The following is an 11,829-nucleotide window of genomic DNA, read 5'->3' as shown; positions in this document are numbered from 1 at the left end:
GAACTACAGCTCCCAGCATCCTTTTCTGTGCGGGCGGGGAGGCGATGCGGGAGGGCTGGGCTTCATAAGGCCGTTGCTTTCCCCCCTCCCTTTCCTTCCTTTGAAGAGAAACGCAGCTGGTCAGCAGCGGATGCTTTTAAGGAGAGGTGACCCATACGGTAAATTGCAAAGCTCTCCTCCCTTTCCCCTTGTCCTCCTCTTGTAAGCGCGGTGGAAAGGCTTTGCACGCACAAGGTCCCGTGCAGGTGGATGCATGTCCGAAGAGGGCTGGGAAAGAGCTGCTGCCTGTCAGTGCGAGCCATGCTGAGTTATATGGGCCGCTAATCTCGGTATAAGACAGCTGCCAATGTTCCCAGCCGCGGCTATACCTTGCCTGCTGTGCAGGAGAACCCATGGGCTCTAGGGGGCCAACCAAACCCAGAAACAGAATATTTAAATTGCAGCATTCTAACATAACTTCATCATGTCAATTCATAGTACATACAAAGGTGCATCTATTAATTTCATTCATATATATATATATATATATATATGCACAGCACGGACGCAGGTGGCGCTGTGGGTTAAACCACAGAGCCTAGGACTTGCCAATCAGAAGGTCGGCGGTTCGAATCCCCGCGACAGGGTGAGCTCCCGTTGCTCGCCCTGGTCCTGCCAACCTAGCAGTTTGGAAGCACGTCAAAAGTGCAAGTAGATAAATAGGTACCACTCCAGTGGTAAGGTAAAAGGCGTTTCCATGCGCTGCTCTGGTTCGCCAGAAGAAGCTTAGTCATGCTGGCCACATGACCCGGAAGCTGTACGCCGGCTCCCTTGGCCAATAAAGCGAGATGAGCGCTGCAACCCCAGAGTCGTCCGTGACTGGACCTAATGATCAGGGGTCCCTTTACCTTTACCTGTATATGCACAGCATACTTCATTGAGTTTCTGCTCACAGTGATGATACAAGCCTGGATATTGGGATAGAATCAAACTAAATGGGGGGAGAGTACTGAAATGTGTTTCCAGTAGGGTACCTAAACAAATTATGACTACCAAGTGCATTCCCAGATCCCACTCACCCCATCGCGCTGCCCGCAGTATGAGGGCGAGTGAGCAAGCAGAGATGAAGCGGCCAGTGCCTCTTTTTGCCTATAAGAGGAGCCCTGCTGTATCAAGCTAACAGGCCCATCTAGTCCAGCATCTATGTTCTCACCGGTGGCCAATGAGATGCCTATGGGAGGTTCACAGTCAGGACCATATTGCAGTGGTTCTGTCCCTCCACCAACAGGGAAATGTAAAATTCAGTGTAAACAAGTGTAAAGTGATGCATGTCAGGGCAACACACACACACACACACACACACACACACACACACAGTGGTACCTTGGGTTAAGTACTTAATTCGTTCTGGAGGTCCGTTCTTAACCTGAAACTGTTCTTAACCTGAAGCACCACTTTAGCTAATGGGGCCTCCTGCTGATGCCGCGCCGCTGGAGCACGATTTCTGTTCTTACCGTGAAGCAAAGTAAGGTAATATTTCTGGGTTAGCGGAGTCTGTAACCTGAAGTGTCTGTAACCTGAAGCGTATGTAACCCGAGGTACCACTGTATACACACACACACACACACACACACACATTACACAAGTTGTTAATATGTTCAGAAGGGGAAGAGAGGTTGCTATTTACAATTTTATTGTTAATAGTCACTGACAACAGTTGTGGATTGGCTGCTTTAATTGCAAGATAAAAGTGACACTTTATGCATGCTTAACGTAATGTTTGACCCTCAGTAGAGGTGACAGTGCAATTATTGTGCATGCCTACCTACAAGTAAGAATTTCTGGAGTAGCCCTTCCAATAGCACCTTAAAGACCAACTAAGTTAGTTGGTCTTTAAGGTGCTACTGGAAGGAAAATTTTTTTTTGTTTTGACTATGGCAGACCAACACGGCTACCTATCTGTAACTGGAGTAGCCCTGTTAGTTTCTTACAACAAAACCAATAAAATGAGACTTATGGCACCCATAAGAGACTATACTATTTTGCAAACTTCAAAAGTTCATGCCATAATAGATTTATTAGTCTTTGAGGTCCACAAGACTCCTAGTTTTACCTGTGAGTAGGTCCACTGAGTTGAACAACACAAATACTTTAAAACCCTTCAAAATAAGGGCTAAAAACTTGGATAAAAATGGAAGGTTTTGCCTGGCACCTAAAACTAGACAAAGATGATGTCAGATAACCTCCTTGGGGTGAGCAGTCCAGAAGTGGGGATTCCACCACTGAAAAGGCCATTTCTCGTGAAAAGGCCCACCCTCTGGGAGGGTTTCAAATGACAATTTCAGGGTCTGGGTGGTTCATCAGGGGAAAGGTGTTCCTTGAGGTATGTAAGGTTCCCTGAGCCATGTAAAGTTTTATAGGTCAAACCAGCACTTTTAATTGAGCCCTGAAACTAAAAGGTAGTCAGATTGTCTCAGGTGCTCCGATTATCTTGCCCTGGTGAGCAGCCTAGCTGCTGAATTCTGCAGCAGCTGCACTTTCTGAACTGTCCAAAAAGCAGTCCCATTTATAATGCATTGTGGTAATCTATCCTGGAGGTCACCAGAGCATAGATGGCAGATTTTAGCCTATCCCTGTGTAGATACAGGGCCACCGTTGTCCTACACGCTATTCCAGCTTCTGTTAAGCCTACAAAAATGTTAATTTGTGAGACATTTGAAACTTGTGTCAGTCAAGCATAATTGTAGAATTTCACTCGCCTTTTTCATCTGGGGCCTGGTTTGTCCGTGCCAGTTCTCAGACATCAATGCATTTTGAAGCAAGACTTCAAATGTCAATGAGATCCAAAGCGATATCTTTATCACACAGGCTTCAAAACACTTTCCTCAGATTAGTTTATGAACGAGATAAGTTTGAGATTTCTACTTCAAAAAGTGTATTTTTTTGCTGAGAAAACGTATTGTCGACACCCTGATCTGTGCTAACTTTGTCAACGTGTGTTTTCATTTTCTCCCTGTCTTTTTTTTGTTGCTAGGATTCTGTTCAAATGGATTTCACGGAAGCCTACTCGGACAGGTGCTCTGCGGTTGGGCTTGCAGCGAGAGAAGGCAATGCCAAGCAACTGAAGAAGCTTATCAAGCAGGGGTATAGTGTTGATGTCCCCGATAACAGGGGCTGGATGGCAATCCATGAAGCAGCATTTCACAACGCAAGTGAATGTCTGAAGCTCTTAATACGCGCAGGTAAAGAAAACAGGATCTCATACAAAAACAGTGCCTTAGGATCCACTGTTCTCCAGTACAGTGGTACCTCGGGTTATGTTACCTTCGGGTAACGTAATTTTGGGTTGTGAACACGGCAAACCCAGAAGTGTATACTTCCGGGTTTCGCTGTGCGCGCATGCTCTATCGTGCTGCACATGTGGGCAGAAGCTGCGCCTCTGGATACAGACTTTACGGGGTAAGTACGGACCCCTGGGACAAATTGCTGTATTTTTCACTCTATAAGATGCACCAGACCACAAGACTAGTTTTTGGAGGAGGAAAACAAGAAAAAAATATTCTGAATCTCAGAAGCCAGAACAGCAAGAGGGATCGCTGCGCAGTGAAAGCAGCAATCCCTCTTGCTGTTCTGGCTTCTGTGATAGCTGCGCAGCCTGCATTCGCTCCATAAGACGCACACACATTTCCCCTTACTTTTTAGGAGGGAAAAAGTGAGTCTTTTAGAGCAGAAAATATGGTAAGTTCGTATCCGGAGGGTCCACTGTACTGGAGTCCAGAAATTCAGAATCTACAATGTATCTGGCATCTCCTACTGGTAAATGCTACACAAATTATGGGCTATGCATTCTTAATTAGGGAACATAGGAAGCTGCCTTATACAGAGCTGAATTGTTGGTGCATCTAGTGGAGCATTGTCTGGAGTTATTGGCAGCAGCTGTCAGCGCTGCCCAAGGTCCCAGCTCACACAAGACCAACGCTGCTTCTTTCTCTAGTATAAAAGTCTTTATTGAAGTTCAGTTTCACTTCCAGACGCGCAGCGCGCAACGCTACGTCTATACCTTAGACCGTCGAAGCTCCATCTGAATCTCCTCCCCCTTGACACCAGTTTAAGATTCTAGCCTTACTCCACCTCTTCCTCTGTTCCTTCCTTCTCTGGGTCCGCCTGCTAGTCGGAGTCTCAGCCCTCCTAGACTCCTCTGACGCTGAGTCCCCTGACTCTTCTCCCTCCCTCCTTCGGGCCTTTAGACCTGGCTCCCAATCCAGGTTTTCTGCTGTCCCGCGCTCCTCCACATTTGAACTTGGCGCGCGCGCGCAGCCTCCTACTTTCCTTCTGACCGTTACACTTGTGTCACTGCTCCCTCCTTCGGGGAGGCTAGCTGGACCTGGCCTTCCCTCCGTTCCCCCACTTCCCGATGGGGGCGTGGTTACCCCTGACTCATCTTCTCTCCCCGCTGGAGGAGAGGCTGGTCCTGACTCATGTGACTCTTCCCCCCCACTGCGCTCTGGTGGGGGAACTGGTCCTGATCCTCCGCTGCTCCCTTGGGAGTCCCCGCTGGTCCCTTGTTTCTGGAGCGTCCTCCCTGGGACCCCCCTTGCCCTTACCAAAGGCGCCCCCTTCTGGGAATCTTCTGATTCGCTGGAGAAGCTCATGGAATCTCTCGGGCCACTGTCATATTCCCCTACGCTCCCCTCTGATTCCTCTCCTCCGCTCTCTATTTGCTCTCTCCCCTGCTCTTCTGCTCCTGAGCCTCTGACAGCAGCTTTCCTTGGTATCAGACAGGAGCTTTTTATCAGCCCTGCCCAGCTTTAGGAACACAGGAACTTCTGCCTACAAGCTCTACCCCGGATCTACAGTCCTTCCCCAACTAGCAATAAACAAAGGCAAATTGGCAGTGGACCTTTTGCCTTGCAGTATTCATGTCGAGTAGCAATCGATAGCTGGTGTAGCATGATAGCTAATGCTTCAATCCTAATCTCACTTAACCTGGGAGTAAACCCTGTTGGATTCAGTAGGATTTAGTTAAAGGTAAAGGGACCCCTGACCATTAGGTCCAGTCGTGACCGACTCTGGGGTTGCGGCGCTCATCTCGCTTTATTGGCCGAGGGAGCCGGCGTACAGCTTCTGGGTCATGTGGCCAGCATGACTAAGCTGCTTCTGGCGAACCAGAGCAGCGCACAGAAACACCATTTACCTTCCCGCCGGAAGTATTTATCTACTTGCACTCTGATGTGCTTTCAAACTGCTAGGTTGGCAGGAGCAGGGACCGAGCAATGGGAGCTCACCCTGTCGCGGGGATTCAAACCGCAAACCTTCTGATCGGCAAGTCCTAGGTTCTGTGGTTTAACCCACAGCGCCACCCGCGTCCCTTTTAGTAGGATTTACTTGGTGAGAATTGCTGTATAGGAAACTGCTGTAAATCATGAAGTCCCTGGTTTAAAATCTCACCTCTGCTGTGGTTTTCCAAGTCAAACTCCTATGATCAGTCACGTGATCAGTCTGCTTTTCTTCATGAAACAACTCTTGCCGTAATAGCTTTGTGGCGGGTTCAGCATAGGGAGGCCTTGTGGAATGCCCAGCATTGCATTGGGTTTAGTTGTTTGTGTGATGCGTGAGCTGCTTTTCTGTGTAAATTCACCCAAAAGGCGGCATAAAGTACAAACCGCAACTAGCAGTCATATTAAACTTGCACAATAGAACCAAGGAAAGTAATAATTTGTTAAAACCCTATTAAAAGTTAGAGCTAGTTAGGAGCTTGCAATGTGGCGGCTAACAGATTGGGGTTGAATCCTGACAAGACAGAAGTACTGTTTTTGGGGGACAGGAGGCGGGCAGGTGTGGAAGACTCACTGGTCCTGAATGGGGTAACTGTGCCCCTGAAGGACCAGGTGCACAGCCTGGGAGTCATTCTGGACTCACAGCTGTCCATGGTACAGGTCAATTCTGTGTACAGGGGAGCTGTCTACCAGCTCCATCTGGTACGCAGGCTGAGACCCTACCTGCCCACAGGCTGTCTCACCAGAGTGCTGCATGCTCTGGCTATCTCTCGCTTGGACTACTGCAATGCGCTCTATGTGGGGCTACCTATGAAGGTGACCCGGAAACTACAATTAATCCAGAATGTGGCAGCTAGACTGGTGACTGGGAGTGGCCGCCGAGACCATATAACACCGGTCTTGAAAGACCTACACTGGCTCCCAGTACGTTTCTGAGCACAATTCAAAGTGTTGGTGCTGACCTTTAAAGCCCTAAACGGCCTTGGTCCAGTATACCTGAAGGAGCGTCTCCACCTCCATCGTTCTGCCCGGACACTGAGGTTCAGCGCCGAGGGCCTTCTGGAGGTTCCATTGCTGCGAGAAGCCAAGTTACAGGGAACCAGGCAGAGGGCCTTCTCGGTAGTGGCACCCTCCCTGTGGAACGCCCTCCCACCAGATGTCAAAGAGAAAAATAACTACCAAACATTTAGAAGACATCTAAAGGCAGCCCTGTTTAGGGAAGCTTTTAATGTTTAATAGGTTATTGTATTTTAGTGTTTTGTTGGAAGCCGCCCAGAGTGGCTGGGGTTATAAATAATAAATTATTATGATTATGATTATGATTAATTGCAATCCCAACATCATAATCGTAATGAAAAGCAACTGTTAATAAACAAAACAAAAAGAGCTCCGCATATAGAAAACCCTGACAGAACCAATCAGAGGAGATCTTTGGGAAAAGGCTGTGGCTCAGGGGTAGATCACCTGCCTTGTGAAGCTGAGAAGGTCATCAGTTGTCCTAGCTCCTCACTTCTTTACATCCAGCCCATCAGGGTCAGTGTAAGCTTATCTTCTCCTACTGCTTCCACTCCAAAATGAAGGATTTCCTGTTTTCTAATGCTATTTTGCAATGCTGTTTTTACTTTATTATATCGTCTCCAGCACCTTCTGATAGCTACATAAGATCGAAGACATTTGAGGGCACTTGCCCACTGCATCTTTCTGCAAGTCGAGGAAGTTTGGAGTGCGTTGCTATTCTTCTGGAATCTGGAGCTGATCCCAATGAGCTTACTAATGATGCAAGCACACCATTATTCTTAGGTGAGCACACCCCATTCTGAAAACACCCTGGCCCCAAAATAATTGAAATAATTTACTTAACCTAAAATTAGACAGTATTTGTGGAGAACCGGCAGGTGTCAGTGTTACTCAAGGAATGGCAAAATGCTGCAGTGTTTTGAAACAGCTTGTATGGAGGTATATTCTCCTAGGGGGTGAGTTGTTGTTTGGGTCTTGGGCTGGAAGTAGGGAGAGGGACTATAAACTCTGACCTTTTCCCCAATCTGTATTCATGGATCCTGCAACTGGGGGATATGACCACTGGTGGGGATGGACTGCAACAATTTTGGTATACAAATGACTGGTAGGAGTGGTTGGCTAGAACTGGGGAGTAATCCACTGGGAAGACTGAGAGTTCAGTGGCTAAGAATGTTTCACAGAAGCAGGTGCACCCTTGACCATAGTCAGTCTGCCTGAGGCTGATGGGCTGGAGTTCAACATTGGGAGGGCCTCAAGGTTCCCTGCTCCTGGAGTCTGTGCTCTGTGCCAGCTTAGCAGTTCGAAAGCACACCAGTGCAAGTAGATAAATAGGTACGACTGCGGCGGGAAGGTAAATGGCGTTTCCATGTGCTCAGGTTCCCGTTGTGCCAGAAGTGGTTTAGTCATGCTGGCCACATGACCCGGAAAGCTGTCTGCGGACAAACGCCGGCTTCCTCGGCCTGAAAGTGAGATGAGTGCCACAACCGTTCACCAGACTTAACCATCCGGGGGTCCTTTACCTTTTAGTGTTTTGTTCAGCTGTGTTTGCAGACTGTAACATTTTCCTGAACCATATTTATGAAAACATAGCATGCTGAGACAAGGTGTTCTGGCATCTACAGCCTTTTTTCTTTGCGGCTGGAACGCATCTGTTTAACATTTTCTGCTCTTTGGAGTATTCCCAGGAATATTTTTTTATTCTAAAATATTCCCCTTTTTATGTGGTTTGTTGACAATGCTCTCCGTTGGGTCTGCTGTGTAAACTGGAGTATCTTCACATGTCTGTTTCTTCAGTAATATTTTCTTCTTTACATGTTGCTGAAGAAATGATTCTAAATAGGAAGAAAATGTTTTAAGCATTAGTGCTAGGAGTGGCAAAGGTCCACAAATGCAGTTGCACTTTCTTAGCTCAGCGCATACATTTGTGGGAAATGCAAAGGGAGAAAAATACGTGGGGTCTCATTTCTGACCTCATGCCAGGCTTCAGAGAGTGGTACCTCTGGTTATGGATGGGATCCGTTCCGGAGCTCTGGTAGGATCTCGAGGTTTCTGCAACGGGAGGGACCGCTTTTGCGCATGCGCACGTGGCGAAACACCTCCGGAGTTGCCACTTTTGCAACCCAAAGTTTACGTTACCCGAGGGTAACGTAAGCTGAGGTGCTACTGTACTGTGCTCTGAGCCCGGCTTTGGCTGGGGAGGGTGGGATATAAATAAAATTTTATTATTATTACTGAAGCAAGAAGGTTTCTGGCCACGCACAGCCCTTTGGGCATGAGACTCACTCGTCTTCCAAGTTGAGGGAGAGTCAGGATCAGCGGCTACCACAAATTTTGGGCCTGCTACCCAAGCTAGCCAAAACCTCTACAACCTGATAGGGCTAGACTGATGATAGATTTGAATCTGCTGATGGATTTCTGGGTAACTTGTAGTAGATCAATAAGTGTAACTGGCTCCCGGTTGTAGTAGCAACTTAAAGGCTTTCTCTCCCGCCTGAGTTTGGCTATTGGAATCGCAACTGTCCTAATTCAGATAGTGTTTTATAAGCAGGTCTTCCCAGTGCCTGTTGTCTTTGTCCATGGAGTTTTCTTGGCAGGGATACTGGAGTAGCTTGCTGGTTCCTCCTCCAGTAGTGATGTTCCTTTCCCAGTAGTGATGTATGGAAGTGAGAGCTGGACCATAAAGAAGGCTGATCGCTGAAGAATTGATGCTTTTGAATTATGGTGCTGGAGGAGACTCTTGAGAGTCCCATGGACTGCAAGAAGATCAAACCGATCCATTCTGAAGGAAATCAGCCCTGAGTGCTCACTGGAAGGACAGATTCTGAAGCTGAGACTCCAATACTTTGGCCACCTCATGAGAAGAGAAGACTTCCTGGAAAAGACCCTGAAGTTGGGAAAGATGGAGGGCAAAAGGAGAAGGGGATGACAGAGGATGAGATGGTTGGATAGTGCTCTCGAAGCTACCAGCATGAGTTTGACCAAACTGTGGGAGGCAGTGGAAGACAGGAGTGCCTGGCGTGCTCTGGTCCATGGGGTCACAAAGAGTCGGACACGACTAAACGACTAAACAACAACAACAACAACAACTTCCCAGTGCATAAGACAGGGGTTGTGGTAGGCAACAAATTCCTGAGCCACCATTTTGCATCTGGCTCTGGTACAAACAGAAGAGGCTGTTGGATCAGGCCAGTGGTCTGTGTACTCCAACTTGCTGTTCTAACAGTGGAAAACCAGATAACAACAAGAAGCCTGTGAGCAGTACCTGGCCACAACAGCTCTCTATCCACTTGTGATTCCCAGAAAGTTGACAACAGAGTTGGGACATAGTCATTATGGCTAGCAGCCTTAGACCAGTGATGGCCAAACTTGGCCCTTCAGCTGTTTTGGGACTACAGTTCCTGTCATCCCTGACCACTGGTCCTGTTAGCTAGGGATGATGGGAGTTGTAGTCCCAAAACAGTTGGAGGGCCAAGTTTGGCCATCACTGCCTTAGACCTTCCGCATAGTCTTCTGGATCACTGGAAGAAGTGTAGGTAGTGAGAGTTTTTCCTATCTTCACAACAGCTTGTTGTATCTCAGCTTCAAAGTATAATGTCCCCAGTTCCTGAATCAGGAAGTCCCTTTGTAGAGTGCTCACCAAGAAAGTGCCACCTATGTTATTATTCTGGAGAGGGGTCATAGCTCAGTAGTTGGGTCAGTTGAAGTCCAAAAGATTAAAGGGCTGTTTAGTGGAGGTGGCAATAGAAGAAAGAGATTCACTTGGTGGCAGTGGTGAAGTTAATACATTTGTACAACTCCGAATTTTGCAATTCAGGTTTCTGGCTGAGTAAGGTGTATGGAAATGAATATACTGTGGTACAGTGTGCATGAAAACGCACACATTAGTGAAAATAACATACAAAAATTTCATCTGTTGATTTGCAAAAAATGTGCATGTGAGGGAAAATCGCATAGAAAAATGTGTATATTAGGTGAAAATTGCACTAAAGCGTTGATGAACTCTCATAAGAACTTTTTATTTTCAATTGCTAACTGGTGTCGAAATACAGTTAACCGAATCAAAGACCGAAAGAAACCAAAATGCACTTTTTCATTTTCTGTCTTAAGATTACAGAAAACAAAGAAACACCTCGCTCCCCAGATCAATCTTTACTAATGCTTGGTTTTTTTAAAAAAATATGATGGTGTTATTTGGCTATAAAGTATGGCCAAGAAAAAGAAAAGACCATTTCGGAAAAATGGTTTGTATGCATATTCTCAAAAGGCTCAACAGATGTCTGTTGGAAAGAGAAACCTCTTTTTCAAATTTGCTGCTCTGGTGAAAAACCAAGTAAAAAGCCACAGGCTTTCGGTTGACCTAGGAGAAACTCCTTTTTGAGCGCCACTGCAAATCCTGTCTCACGTCTCTTTGCTATTCCTGGCTTTGTTGTTTGATTTTGTTTTGTTTTCATGTCTCAGCTGCTATTCTGTTTTCAAAGAGTTTCTGACTCTCTAACCTCCTGATGTGTGGGGATTTTGGGTTGTAAGCTGGCAGAGTTAATAGATCAATGAAAAGAGTCAAGTCCACTGAGGAAGTTGAGAACAGTCAAGGCAAATTCTTGGCTTAATAGGGAGAAGAAATCTGCTTGGCAGTTCTGTGAGATTTCAAGAATCAGAGAAGCAAAAGCTTAGAAAGGTGGTGTGTTCTGAGTTTCCTTCCTTCCTTTGTTTCAAATAAATACCTCCACAGAGACTGTTCCGTTGAAGTACCTGTCTTTAACAAGTCTGTGCATTAGTGATTATAAAATTCATTCAGGGTTACAAAAAAATATGCAGTGCCTTCAATCTGCGTGCCGTATCATGTTTTATTTCCAGAGGGGTAGTTGTGTGAGTCTGTGGCTGAATTTTGAGGGAGTGCTGGGTCACCGGTCACAAAATGGCTGCCGTGGAAGAGACAGGCCAAAACACAAAATGGAGGCATGGGGAAGATTTGGCAGAACACAAACTTAGAGAGACAACCACCCATGGCAAGGTTATGCTTACTAGAGACTGACTTATTTTAAAACAAAAGCTCAGAGTTTGCCGTTCCTGCCAAGGGACACTTCTGGAAGTTTCCCCCCCCCTTCCTTTTTTTAAAAAAATCATCCTTTATTATCTTATTCACATGTTATACATTCTTTACAACAAACAACTCCAGAATAAACAGACAACTCCAAAATAAAATCATATGTAACAAAACCATAAGTCTCATGTTTTCATTTACACTGATTTCCTCTCCGATACCTTTACTTGATATTTCTTGCTGCTTTCTGCTTTCCTTATAGAATCTTTATGAAAATTTAAATCTCTTAAATCCTATACCAATCTTTAACAGTTTCAATTAATCGCTTCACCTCCCTCCCCACAGCCCAGTACTTCCCTCCACCCGTGTGCGATCTTCTTTACCTCCTATTATTTTTGATATTGTTGCGTTATTCACTTTATTTGTTATTCCATCCTTAATATATTATTCTCTTATCTCCTTGTGCCTTTTAAACTTTTAAAGGCTCCTGGAAGTTTTCATGGGCAACATGGCACC

At 46.1% G+C, this 11,829-nt stretch overlaps 1 protein-coding gene across 6 annotated transcripts in view; it reads left to right on the top strand.

The window, feature by feature from the left end:
• Positions 1–11,829, top strand: part of ASB3 (ankyrin repeat and SOCS box containing 3) — a 50,411-nt gene that overhangs the window by 17,522 nt on the left and 21,060 nt on the right. For 4 of the 6 annotated variants that reach the window (XM_053383628.1, XM_053383627.1, XM_053383629.1 and 1 more), the window contains 2 exons: positions 3,014–3,221; positions 6,897–7,055. In XM_053383628.1, the coding sequence (XP_053239603.1) occupies positions 3,026–3,221; positions 6,897–7,055 (355 nt within the window). In that variant the 5' untranslated portion in view covers positions 3,014–3,025. Of the gene's footprint in view, positions 1–30; positions 159–3,013; positions 3,222–6,896; positions 7,056–11,829 lie in introns of those variants that run through there. The other 2 variants (XM_053383630.1, XM_053383631.1) reach the window with 2 other exon arrangements.

This window comes from Podarcis raffonei, chromosome 3, assembly GCF_027172205.1.
Source record: "Podarcis raffonei isolate rPodRaf1 chromosome 3, rPodRaf1.pri, whole genome shotgun sequence".
Taxonomy (NCBI): domain Eukaryota; kingdom Metazoa; phylum Chordata; class Lepidosauria; order Squamata; family Lacertidae; genus Podarcis; species Podarcis raffonei.
Note: the sequence above shows the minus strand (reverse complement) of the source record. Positions and strands in the feature narration are given on the sequence as shown.